The 13,807-nt window shown below is 37.9% G+C and overlaps 1 protein-coding gene across 3 annotated transcripts in view; it reads left to right on the top strand.

Annotated features, from left to right (window-relative positions):
• Window positions 1-13,807, top strand: part of KLHL2 (kelch like family member 2) — a 42,055-nt gene that overhangs the window by 23,102 nt on the left and 5,146 nt on the right. For 2 of the 3 annotated variants that reach the window (XM_087724684.1, XM_087724682.1), the window contains 7 exons: window positions 2,125-2,234; window positions 4,794-4,910; window positions 7,668-7,817; window positions 8,496-8,613; window positions 9,218-9,415; window positions 10,135-10,236; window positions 13,260-13,388. In XM_087724684.1, coding sequence (XP_087580810.1) covers window positions 2,125-2,234; window positions 4,794-4,910; window positions 7,668-7,817; window positions 8,496-8,613; window positions 9,218-9,415; window positions 10,135-10,236; window positions 13,260-13,388 — 924 coding nt within the window. The remainder of the gene's footprint in view (window positions 1-2,124; window positions 2,235-4,793; window positions 4,911-7,667; window positions 7,818-8,495; window positions 8,614-9,217; window positions 9,416-10,134; window positions 10,237-13,259; window positions 13,389-13,807) is intronic. The other variant, XM_087724683.1, reaches the window with a different exon arrangement.

Here is a 13,807-nt window from a genome sequence, read left to right on the forward strand (position 1 = left end):
TTATCTCTGGCTTATAGGAAACAAAGTTCTTTAGATTTCTTTTAGTGAAATTTAATAACAAGTAAATGGAAGAATTGTTAAAATAAGAAGGAAGTTTTTAATCCAGAAGTCAAAAAATAAAGCAACAAAAAGAAGAAGAAAAAATCAATCTGTTCACTTTAAGAGGAGAAATGAGAAACGTTGTGAGCACTTCAATCCACAAAGAATAGTTACAAAGAAAAAAAAAGCTTTCCACAGCAATCCAATTAGGATTAATTTCGCCACTCAATTCTTTTGCTTAAGGATCTAATTTGGCTTTAAAAAAAAATTCTTTGGGCAGTCTTTCGCAAAATAGAAAAAATACCTCACCAGATGGACTCACTTTCTCTTTTCACTTCCTTCCTTCCGGAGCATCCCAATTTCATCAGCCTGGGCGATGCCTGTTTACTGCTGGCTTGAAGCGCTTCCCTCGGAATAGGGGGAATCAGAAATAGGGTGAATTGTAGAATTATTTTCCACTGGATATCTGTCAAGCTCCTTTCCTTTCTTTGTTTAAACAATGATTTGAAATCTTTGTACATCAACTAGCAACCTATGGAATGGTGCTCATAAGCTTGTGAACATTTTTGAATTTTCAATATTTATGCGTAAATATGATCTAAAACATGAACTGTTACTTCAACAGATCCTGAGACTACTGTAGTTTACAATATTTATTGAGGAAAGTAGTTTTTAAGCACTACCATATGTGATCAGCTTTATTTTGTTTGGAAGATCTGTTTTAAATTGGATGTCGTTATTTTGGTATACCATATTCTAATCCAACACATCTTCCTCCTCCTATTTTCTCCACCAGAACAACCCCGTGAAGAGAGTTAGGCTAAGAAAGAGTGACTAGCCCAAAGTCACTCATTTGGTTTTCATGACTAAAGCAGGACTGGAACTCACAATCTCCCAGTTTCTAGCCTGGTGCCTTAACTACTAAACCAAACTGCCTCTCAAATAATGTTGCCTTATTCGTTTATTTTATAATTTTAGTTGATTTTATAGCTATCTACTATATGCAGATGATTATGGATGGCTTACAAAAAGAAACATATCAAATATAACCCTACAGCATCCATGGTTAAATTCAGTGGTGGCTTTCAAAAATTGTTCGAACCTACTCTGTGGGTGAGGCCTCCTTTGTGGGAATGGCTTGCCGCCCATGTGACCGGATATGAAGATGCCGACGATAGTTGTCAGTACCACCTTAAATTACCTCCCAAACAGCATTGGCATGCATAAGAATATGATGTAAACTTGTTTTTTAAAAGGCATCTTTGGTTTGCGTTAAAACAACTTCAACACACGCAATGTTCTGATTCCACCACAAACACAGTAGTCATCCTTACCTTTCACAGAGGCACTGAGTTTTATAAATATGAGCATGATAGTGTAGAATAATCATATCCAAGGACCAGTGGTGGGTTTCAAAAATTTTTGGAACCTCTTCTGTAGGTGTGGCCTGCTTTCCGGGTCCACTGGTGGAACCTCTTCTAACCGGTTCGGTAGATTTGACGAACCAGTTCTACCAAATAGGTGTGAACTGGTAGGAACCCATCTCTGGTTAAATTGTTAGTTTCACTTACTATTAGTAATAGTAGAATTCATCTATCATGTTTGCTTATATTTGTTTGTATATGCTCTTGGTGTATATAACATCATGCACACTTTGTAACATGCTCAAATGTACTGAAACAAAAATGATAGGGTGTTCTAAGTCTTAATATAGTTCTGTAATAAGACTTTGGGACACACTATATATAAAATGGGATTTATCCTGCCATGATTTCAATCTTTGAATCCTATTATGTATTACATCTTTCAAAAGGAAGATCTACTTGTCAGTCTTATTTTCAAATGTAGTGGCCTTATTTTAAAAATATGTTGGTAGTTATATACAAAGTCCAATTGGCTTTATAAATAAGATTTCCACATTTTAAATGACATTATTCTTTTCATAGACATGAGCGGTATATTCTAGCTATTATAACTAGAAAGAAAACTATGTTGTGTTTCCTGAATCTCTACAAGGATAAAATGTTTCCTTCATGCTGCTTCTGTTGCTGCAATCCATATGTTTACATTTTTTTCTTGAAATAGAACAGAACTTTACTGAGGTTGTACTAGGTGAGGAATTTCTCAGTCTTGGTGTAGAACAGGTGTGCAGCTTAATATCCAGTGACAAATTAACAGTAGCATCAGAAGAAAAGGTAAGGTAATGTCTTCCTTATTTAGATGTTATGATATGTAATAAAGTAGAGTTGTGCAATCTGTTTTAGATTCTAATGTTTAAAATTAGAGTTTGAAATGGAGTGTTCTGTTCTTTTTTGATTTGATACTCAGATGCTGTGTCTTTTTTTGCCAAAAATATTCCAATATAAGAACGGTCACAGTAAGGTCAGAAGTGTCTAAATTTGGCTTTGAAATATTTGTAATGCAAAAGTTTTTGCCCACCTTTAAAATCAGGGAACTAGATTAGAACAACATTGTTGAAATATTTATCCATTTACAATATATACCTTCATAGGAGGATATAGGAGAAAGATCTTTGAATGTGTTTTCACTTTCACTCTAGTCCGTTCAGATTTTTTTCTCCAATTGTGATTAACAAAGCAAGAATTTATGAAACTCAAAGAAAACTCTTTTACCTACATTATTATATAGTTGGTGATAATGTAGGAGACCCTTTTCTTGCTTAGAAGAAGAACAGGGTCTCCTACGTTAACTCCAACTATTAATAAACTGGTAGAAGGTTCTAATATTTATCTCCTCAAGGAAAACCAATTGTGAAAATATAATCTGAGTCAAACTGTATATGATACAAATCGTGGCACGACAAAACCGCGCTACGCAAAATAGCGGAGATTAAATCGCGTCACTAAAGTCGCGACGTCATCATCGCGCGTCATCACCGCGGGGACAACAGCGCGGTGACAGAAGGGCGTTCTACATGCTTCGTTCTTTGCCTCCAAAGGTAGCCCTCCTCCTCCAGCTGACAGCGGCAGCAGCAGCCTGCGGGAAGAGTCCAGCACAGCCACGGGGGACAGCAGGAAGCCCGCGGGGGGCCCGAGCAGGGCCGCCGACGGCGGAGGAGGACGCAGCGGCGGCGGCGGCTGAGGCTCTCCCGGGGCTGGCGAAGCGGGCTTGCCCGGCAGAGGCAGGCCGCCCTCTTCTTCCTCAACAACATCTCCTTGGATGGGCGGCCGCCGCCACCGGGCAACCTGCTTCGCCGGCCCCGGGAGAGCCTCAGCCGCCGCCGCCCGCCCGCCCTGCCTCTTCCTCCGGGGGAGGCGCCGGCGGTGGAGGCCGCCCGTCCAAGGAGATGTTGTTGAGGAAGAAGAGGGCAGCCTGCCTCCGCCGGGCAAGCGCGCTTCGCCGGCCCGGGAGAGCCTCAGCCGCCGCCGCTGCCGCGTCCTCCTCCACTTCCTGCTGCCCCCTGCGGCTGAGCTGGACCCTTCCCACGGGCTGCTGCTGCTGGGCAGCCCGCTTTGCCCCATGCCCGCTGCCGCTGTCAGCTGGAGGAGGAGGGCTACCTTTGGAGGCAAAGAACGAAGCATGTAGAACGCCCTTCTGTCACCGCGCTGTTATCGCGGCGGTAGGGTCGTTTTTTTCTTAGCGCTTCGGACGCCGCGGATTTGCCTCCGCACTTATGTCGGCGCGGATAAGGACATCGCGGTTTTGTGGTGGAACCGATACAAATACTTCTAAACATGTAAAAGATCTTAAAATTATAAATACTGATAGGAAATCCTAGTTCCAGCTAATTCAGAAAAAGAGTTCATAGTGTTGTGGTCCCCTGGCGGCCTGAGGAGCTGGCAGCAGTCGGACAGTGAGGAGGTTGGGGGGGAACATGAGCCAGGCTTGGAGTCTGGGGAAGGCTTGGATGAGGGCTCTGTGTCAGAGACAGAGAGGGGGCCAGGGCTGTCTGGGAGTTATGTGCTACCTCTAGAGCCTCCAGAGTTGGACATCAGTGAGGCAGAGAAACAGGCTCCCCCTGTTCCCAGTGTGCACATGCACAGAGGTGCCAGAGGGCAAGAAGGGTTAAGACAAAAGGGGCAATTTGGGAGTAAGGCTTGGAGATGATTGGCCCCTCCCATAAGACAAAGGAGGAGCAAAGGCACGTGAGCCTTTGCAGGAAGCAACTTCGTTCGTTCTGGTTGGTTTAAATTCTGGAGCTCTGTTTTGACTCTATGCTCCATGTAGCCATGCAAAGCTAATTGGCAGTTAGGTCTTTGGCAGCATTTCAAGGGAGATAAAGGTGTGTGCTTATCAGCCTTATACCGAAAGACTGTGGCAGATGTCTGTCAGACTTTTTACAAACTATTTGTGACTCATTATGAGCTGTGAATGAACATAATTCACAACCGTTGAAATAAAAAGAGGTTTTGGGGACTAACCATGTGGTTTTTACTGTCTCAGGAAGCCTAGGTCAGAACACATAGGGGGAAGGGAAATGAGATGTGTTCTTTGTAATGCCGAAACTAGCTAGTTATTGTTACATTTAAAAAAACACATTAATCTGGTCTAGATAAGTTAAAACTTTATATAACCAATATGTCTTCACTTCTAAGAGATGAATGGGTGGAGACAACAGAGAATTAGACAAGGCAGTTCCAGCTGGCTGTTGTTGGAAATGTTCTTCCTCTCTTTCAATTTGAATTATAAAATGAGCAAAATCTTAGAGTTCTATATCTCTAAGTTCTGTCATATCTCTATGGTGTCAAGAAAACCATATGCAGAACTCATAATGTGTCTTTACTTCACATAAGGTTTTCGAAGCAGTGGTTACTTGGGTTAACTATGACAAAGATGTGAGGCAGGAACTCATGGCACGTCTGATGGAACATGTTCGATTACCTTTGCTGTCAAAGGAATATTTGCTCCAGGTAATTAACTGGAAACATTTCATTCATGGTCTTTTTTCCCCTTGTTATACTGAAAGATAAAAGCTTGTGCAATGGAAGAAACATAGCAAAGGGTCTAAGCCAGGGGTGTCAAACTCAGTCGTCATGGCGGCGTCATGTGATGTATCGGGACTTTTTCCCCCCTTCGCTAAACTGGCATGGACGTGGCCAGCACGTGACGCATCCAGCCCGTGGATATCGGGAGTTTGACAGCCCTGGTCCAGGCCAATTTGCTGCAACCAACTCACCATAGCCAACTCACCGCACAACAATTCAATTGTTCTATTAATCATTTCATTTGGTTACTTTTACTATTGGTGACTGCATTTTCGTTGATACTAGATCAGTGTTTCTCAACCTTGGCGACTTTAAGTCCTGTGGACTTCAACTCCCAGAATCCCCCAGCCAGGGGGATTCTGGGAATTGAAGTCCACAGGACTTAAAGTCGCCAAGGTTGAGAAACACTGTACTAGATAATACTGTTGTATTTCTTGATTGATTTTCTTCATTTTATTTTTATTGGCCACAGTTCTATCAAAAATTTATCTTGTGTATTTATTGAATTGTCCCGTATTTGACTGACACCAGAGAGATTCAGTTTCTACTCCATCTGCAGTCAACTCCCTTGACCCAATCTACCTCATAGGGTTGTTGTGAGGGAATATGGGAGTATTGCATATAATTTTTTTTGAGAAATTTTTTTATTGTTTTAGTTAAAAAAAATAAGGAAAAAAATCATCTTTCATTCCATCTTGTTGAAAGTGTATCGATTGGTTACAAATATATTCCGTGCGTTTCTTCCACAGTCCTTGCATATACTTCATTCAAATCATGTTGTACATTTAAGTCAAGAAAGAAAAGTTATATATTTTACTATCCCTGTACCATAATTTTCATTTGGTTACCATTCTTTAAACATGTTTTTATCTAGAATCATTTATATTAGAAGACACCACCACCTACTGGCGTTCATTTGCAATTTCAATAGATCTCCAATACCATTGCTCCTTTATGACATGTTCTAAAATTAAGATATCTAAGCATTTCTCCCCCCTCCAGTAACACACACATATGTATCGTTAAATATTGTCCATTAACATTTCATTGTTATTATTGTAGTTAACTAAAGGTTATTTACTGATTATCTCTCCTCTCCAGGCCCACACAATATTATAACTTTATAACCATCTTTAAACAATGATTTATTAATAAGATTTATAGGACTTTTCCCTCAATCCCAAATTAGTTAATTACGTGCTAAGAAAATAAACATTAGACATCTAAGACAATCTAAGAAATATTAACATTTCTACTTGACAATCACCCAGAATGTATATTAGCATTTCTGTGGCCTGCTTATTTATCCTAACTAGGGTTATTATTTCTCTATTAATATCATAGTAAATTTATGTTAATGGATAAACATTCAGTAGTAATTTAAAACAGTCTATAAGGTACTAAAATCTCTACTTAATAATCATCAAAAATTAACTAGCTTTTTTCCATCAATTGGCATTATTAACCAGTATCTTTCCAGTAACAAAATGGTCTTTCATCTCTCGCCAGTTGTTGTGTCAATTCTATATCCAGAACCTTTCCAGGGTTTAAGACTTATCTCCGTACATTGAAGCTTAAACAATCTCTCATGTGGTTTTGTTGCCCTTGAGTTGTTATTAATGTAAGCTTAACTTTGATTGTCAGGTTTGTTTCTGAATAGATTGTCTTATTAACTCCATCTTTTTTGCTCTTTCTTTTTCTCCTACATCTTGGAGTTTGGGGTGGAACACCAAATTATCAAAGTCACTTTTCCAGCTTCCCTTCTTTCCACTTTCACTCACGTTTACTCCATTTATAAGTTCATCTGAGTTCTTATGTTTTTTGTATTTTCATTCACTTCTTTAATTTATGGGGCTATAACCCCATCATCTTTTTTTGTAATATCCCATAGTCTGTCCCATTTCTTGTCAAATCTCTCAAGTCCTTCTGAGATGTTTTGAAGTCCAGCCAAAATGTTTTGAATTAACAAGTTTTCTTCATCTGAGTATTGCTCCATTTTTTAGAGTAAGGAAAAATATAGAGAAAGAGCAAGAAGAAGAATTTGGTACTATCTACCACTTTAGCCTGTCATAGATTTTGAAGAATATGTCTATTTTTATTTTAGACAAATTTTCTTTTATGGTTTTCAAAGAAGAAGCGTTCTAAAAATGTTCTTTCCTTTTCCAATTCTTGTCAAAATATTTTCCACACACCACTATTTGTGATCTTGGGTCTTTATCAGGTTTTAAAGAGATGTTCCAAACCCTTTTGTTGCAGAGTCAGTATAGTCAGATAAGAGTGAACAAAGAAAACATTGTTACAACAGCAAAGGAAAAAAAGCTTCAGACTTGTGTTCCAAGTGGCAGATTCGATTCTTTTAAAACCTCTTTCCTTAAGTATCTCCAATATAATATTGCAACAAGTAGAAGAAGAAATTTATTAAAGTAAAAAGAGTTTTAGTTTAAGCCAAAAAAGTTAAAAGTAAATAGGGGGGAAAAAAAGATCCCTTCACCTCAAGCGGAAAAAAGGGAAGCATTACAATCACTCAATCCACAAAAGATTACAAGCAAGAGCAAAAAAACAATTATTTTAAAGTTTTCACTGAACCCATTCAAAACTAATAAGTACATCAAAACTACATTCATGCCAATTAGTCAGTGTGTTCTTTCTTGCTAAGATTGCATCAATATGGCTAATTCACAGAGAGTTGAAGAAGAGATACTTGTTAAAAATAGCAGTGCATGCAAAGATTACCTGATTGAAGCAATGAAGTACCATTTGTTGCCACTTGAACAAAGAGCTTTGATGAAGTCCACACGAACAAGGTTAAGAACACCTTCCTGTCTTCCAAAGGTAAACATGTCACTTATATGTGCTTCCTTTTCGAATTGCCTTGCGCTGTATGAAAAAAAAATGTATGTGATTTAAGTCATGAGCTTTTTTTATTTTAAAATATGTATATGATTGGAATAATTGAAATAAAGTAGAAAGTTATAGAATTGGAAGAGCCATTATATCAACAAGTCTTACTTTCCTGTTCGATTAAAGCATACCTAAATCTAGCTAGTAAAATTAATAAAGCAGCTAGAGAGTCTTGTCAGTATTCAGCTGCATACTTGTTCAGTTGTGACTACATTCTTGTTCACCTAGGACTTTACCTTTTATTTAAGAAAATTTGAAAACTATTGTGTGGCATTAAATAGAGTTACAATTCATAAAGAAACAACTCTCTTAACTAAGCCAAGTTAGCCTATGTAGGCAAAGGAAGATACCCTCTCATTTTTTCATTAGTGGGAATTGTTTGGGTATAGCATGTTTTTTCCCCCAGGGACAAGTCAAAAAAGGCTACACCGTATTCATATCTTGAATCTTTTTAACCCATCCTGAGTAATGCCATTCTGAGAAATGGAATAGTACTGTGGATAGGATTTTTTTGTTCATTGTCAAAGACTGTTCAGTTTGCCCCCCAACACACACACACACACACCCATTTAATGTGTCTCTAAATTTATGATGTTGCTTCTGTTTAAGGTGATGGTGGTGGTAGGAGGGCAAGCACCAAAGGCTATCCGCAGTGTGGAGTGTTATGATTTTAAAGAACAGAGATGGTACCAGGTTGCTGACCTGCCTTCCAGAAGATGCAGGGCAGGTACTCCAACACTTTAAATTGATGCTTCCTGCATGCAAGCTTAAATTTATGCCGGCTATTTCCTTTTTATTCTATGATATAATATAATGTATTTGATTGAGTAGTCAATTGACCATGTCAAACAGGAGCATCAGCCACTGCAAAATGCAATAAAATGAGATATGATACAGCAAAATGAGATAAAATAGAGTAAAACATAGTACTGTGATCCCCCAAAATAAGAAAAGGGTCTTATTTTCTTTTGACCCCCCAAATAAGCACGTGGTCTTATTTTCGGGGAGGTCTTGTTATTTTTGAGGTGCAGGAGATGGCGAGCATGGTCACCTCATGGCTGCTGCTGTGTTGCACTATTTTCTGGGAGGGCTTATTTTCAGGGGAGGGCTTATTTTAGCGCATGCGCTCAAAAGCCCGATTGGGCTTATTATCCAGGGAGGTCTTCTTTTCAGGAAAACAGGGTAGGCAAGATAAGGTGAAGATGAAAGAGTATGGTTTTTAAAAAAGGGTACAGTAAAATAGAAGAAGAGCTATTTCCTCTTTTTAAAACATGGTCTGGAATCCATGATATATGAAAAGACCCTTCTAGAACAACCCCTTTTCCCCCCAGGAGTTGTATACATGAATGGCCTTGTCTTCGCTGTTGGTGGCTTCAATGGCTCCTTGAGGGTTCGTACTGTGGATTCTTATGATCCAGTAAAAGACCAGTGGAGAAGCATTGCTTGTATGCAAGAAAGAAGAAGCACTTTGGGCGCTGCTGTATTGAACGGGCTTCTATATGCTGTAGGAGGTTTTGATGGGAGTACAGGTATATCATTTTATATAGTGACATCACCATACAGCCCTTCTTTGTATAGGGCATCTAGATTGTGGAGTGTTTTTGTTGCAATCATTCTCACCATCTTTTTTACACCCCTCCCTCTTTGAAACACATTTTGGCATCTCTTTTCTTAAATTCCAAACAGAACATTATCAAACATACTGAAATCTTAAATGTATATCATTAGTAGTAGAATACTTTAGAAAGTTTTTGAAATTTTATTTTCTAGACTTGAGTATATCTTGTTTCTCATTTGTGTCATTTCATCTGAAGAGTCGTACTTGAGCTAAATCTATCTTGGGGGAGGGACAAGCAGGCGTGCACGCGCACACACACATACACACACACACACAAACACTTATATGTGCTATTTCAGCAGGTGGCAGCATTACCAGCTGATTTAGTTTGGGCTTCAGGCCAAGTCAGATTGGATCTGGTTTAAAGATCTGGATACAAGATCATTGGGGGAATTCTGCAGGCTTAATTTGGGAAATCGAAAAAGTGATCCTAAAAGAAGGCAGAAGGAAAAATCTGCCCAAAGGAACTTTTATTTATGAAGTGTATTTTAGCCAGTTATCTGTAAGGGTAGCAAAAAAGTATGCTTTTATATGTTTATTACCGGTACTTACTGCAAAAACAAAAAGAAACCCCACCCCTAGATTTAATAATACTTCATTTTGATTAGGTTTCTTTATGCTTAATTACAGGTTTATCTTCAGTAGAAGCTTATAATATGAATACTGATGAATGGTTTCATGTAGCTCCAATGAACACAAGGAGAAGTAGCGTTGGAGTAGGTGTAATTGGAGGTAATTGACTTTCTCTGTGCATGACTCATCTTTTAAGACATCTAATCCCAAAGACCCTGCCTATTCAAAGAAAAAACACTGTTTAAACCACATTAAGAATGTTAGGAAGGCAGAGTGGAACTTTATTCTGAATGGAAGACCCAGGAATGCTGCTTCACTATTTCTGCTCTACTATGTCAGCTCCTATCCTTTTTTTGTGCTGTGGCTCTGACACTATTTGCTTGGCTTATTCTAGAAAGTAAAATTATTCCTTTTATGAAATTGCCTATTCAGATAGAAGGCTTTATTGAAAAAAAAAAAAACCTAAAAGAATTTGAAATGTGATAATGATTTACATTATAAATACTCCTTCCTTCTTGAGTGAACAGCCTGATAAAGATTTTTATTTTCATTCATAAAAATATTTGACCCATAAAATAGGGAAGTGAGTTTATAGAATGAACAGAATAATATATACTTTAATCCATATATTTGAAAAGCCGTTAAAACAACACAGTACTTTTTCTATTTTTTTTTAAATGAATAAATGTTGTACTTGTAATTTTCAAAATGTTTACAGCTGAATTATTAACGTAAAAAGAGTACATTTGTCCTTACAATTTAAAGAAGCATTTACTTTCATTCAAGGCTATAGCAAATAAATTGGAAGAAACAAGTTTGTTGATACAAAATAGTGTTAATTCTCTAACAACTCCTATGAAATTGCCCTATATATTTGAATGTTAATGTACAATTATAATAATTATAGGATTGTTTAGCAATACAGCTTAACCATTTTCTATATTTGTGTATTAAAAAGAAGGGAAAAAACAGAATTTGGGCTTCCTTTTGTTTGAAATTGAAGGAAGGATAAAAGAAAATTAAGCTTTATGTTTTGATTCTAGAACACAGAGATACCACCACATTCCAGTTGTTGAAGGAAACTAGGCATGCAATAAGTTCTATATTCTTAGAGCAAAGCTTTTCAACCGTGACAATTTTAAAATATGTGGATTCCCAGAATTCCAGTATTCTGGTAGTTGATATCCAGACATCTTAACGTTGCAAAATTAAAAAGCATTGTTAGAGTATACTGAGCTTTTGTTACCAATTTATTATAGAGGAATCCCATTTTTCTTTACATGCTTTCCCATCATGCCATCATAACTGGGCCAATGTTTTCAGTTGCAGTTTGAGGAATGGGTAATCTCTATATCACTAAAACTCTTGTGTCTGTTTGATTGTTTGTAATATTCAATTGGACAAAATTGAAAGTTGTAAAGCAACAATTATTGAACCAAGGTAACTCAAAGGATGTTGGGACCTATGACTCTTGTGAGAATGGAATGTAAGGAAGCTGCCACCATTTCAGCACTATTGCCCTGCTACGTTTCAGTGTTAGGGGTAGGGCACCGTGGTCATGTGATCCTCATTTTCAGTGTTCCCTGGTAGCTTCCCAAAAGTCAATGGGGAAGCCAAAAGGAATGGATGTGATTGCTGGTGCTGGTGCTCCTTGCCATCTTCCCACTAGCAACACTTGCAGAGAGAAAATAAATGGAGCACCCAGCAGGGAAGGTTGATTAAACTGAAATCAGGATGATTTAATTAAAGTTCATACCTTTTCATTTGTTCATAAATACTTTGCTCAAGCTGGGAGCAAACTTTTCTGCTGAAGTTTCATTTTATGTTGGGGTCTCTGGCTAATTTTGAGATGGAACTAAACCAATTTTAACTCTCTGGAGCACATAAGTTCCCAACATGACATGCAAATGTGATATCCATCTGTTCAGTAGAGATAAAAGGAGTTATTTGTTAATTTATTTTATTAATCAAATTTATATAGCCTCCCAACTTATCCAAGGAGACTATTTGGGTACTATGTTTGGTTCCAGATTCCTTAACTGAATTTGTTCATCTAGAGCAGGGGTATCAAACTCGCATTGTCACAGCACCTTTTCCCCTATGCTTAACGTGGCCAGCACATGATGCATCTAGCCCATGAGAAGCGAGTTGACACCCCTGATTTAGAGTGATTGAAACTGTTTCAAGTATTCATCTGAGATGTTTATGCTTTAATTGTAAGCTGTCGAGAGTCATGAATATGAGATGGGTGGCTATATAAATTGAATGGAATGAATGAATAACTAAATATTATATCGATATCTATTTTGTTGGTATTATTGCTTTACTTAGCTTTTGGAACACAGTGATTCCTTCAATTAAAGCAATATAAAAGATTATATATATAAATAAAATATACATAGATTCATACACACACACACACACACACACACACACACACACACACACACACACAGACATCTATATCTTTCTATCCTAAACCTTTTACTAGGTTCTACTGGCATGGTAGCAATAGCACTTAGAGTGCTTTACAGCCCTCTCTAAGCAATTTATAAAGTCAGCATATTGCCCCCAACAATCTGGGTCCTTATTTTACCAACCTCAGAAGAACGGAAGGCTGAGCCAACCTTGAGTCTGGTGAGATTCGAAGTACCAAATTTCAGACAGTCGGCAGGCAGCAGAAGTAGTCTACAGAACTGCATTCTAGCCACTGCACCACTGTGGTTGTACATCAGTTTAATCTAGATCAGGGCTATCAAACTCACAGTCTGCAGGCCGGATGTGCCATGTGTTGGCCATTCCCATACTTGGTTTAGCGAAGGGGGAAAAGTCACAATATGTTATGATGCCCCTGATCTAAATGATGAAAGCTCTGGAACCTGTATGAAAATTAAAATTCCATAGAATTATGAATGATGATTAGAACTGTAAATCGTTTTCACAGTATCCATGTGCTGTGATACAGAAATACAATTTCATTGCTCCTTGCCTAGGTATTTTACAAAGGAAATCCAACTTTTTAAAAATAAAATAAAATTAACCATGCAAATAATCTTCCCAAACAAATATTTATATTTTAAATATGCTATCTAGTGAGTTGATAGGTTGTCACTATATGTTTGTGTGTGTATAGCTATGTAATATGTGCAAATTTTATACACATCTTCTAAACCTATTTCCAGGTATGTTGTATGCAGTTGGTGGCTATGATGGTGCATCGCGTCAGTGCCTTAGTAAAGTAGAATGCTATAATTATAATTCAAATGAGTGGACCTATGTTGCAGAGATGAGTACTCGACGTAGTGGAGCTGGTAAGCATTCAGAACTTAAATTATATTTGTGACAAAAAATCCCTCCTCCCCCTCTCTCTGCCTTTGAATCACTTTTAACTTCAGAAGTCTGCTTTGGTCATCAATGTTATGTTGTCTTAACCATAAATTAGGAAGACCTCTCCCCTTTTTTCTCTTGAAGGTGGCTTGCGGTTTTATAATATCAACTTAGAGATAAAAGTCATAGTCCTTGCATTCCAAAGGCTAAAATGTGCAGTGCATTTTTCTATTTCAAGGGATAAGCTTTGTAGCTCATGAAAACTTAAGCCTTTTCATAACATTTCTTAGGCTGAAAAGATACCACCAGACTGCTTATCCATAATATATAAAATTATTAAGTCTATTTAATATATTTTGCATTTAAACATCACAATGTGACAGCAATTTTGGGATTTTTATAC

The sequence above is a fragment of the Thamnophis sirtalis genome, unplaced genomic scaffold, assembly GCF_051295495.1.
Source record: "Thamnophis sirtalis isolate CommonGarterSnake01/CBP01778 unplaced genomic scaffold, rThaSir2_p1.2 scaffold_10, whole genome shotgun sequence".
Lineage (NCBI taxonomy): Eukaryota > Metazoa > Chordata > Lepidosauria > Squamata > Natricidae > Thamnophis > Thamnophis sirtalis.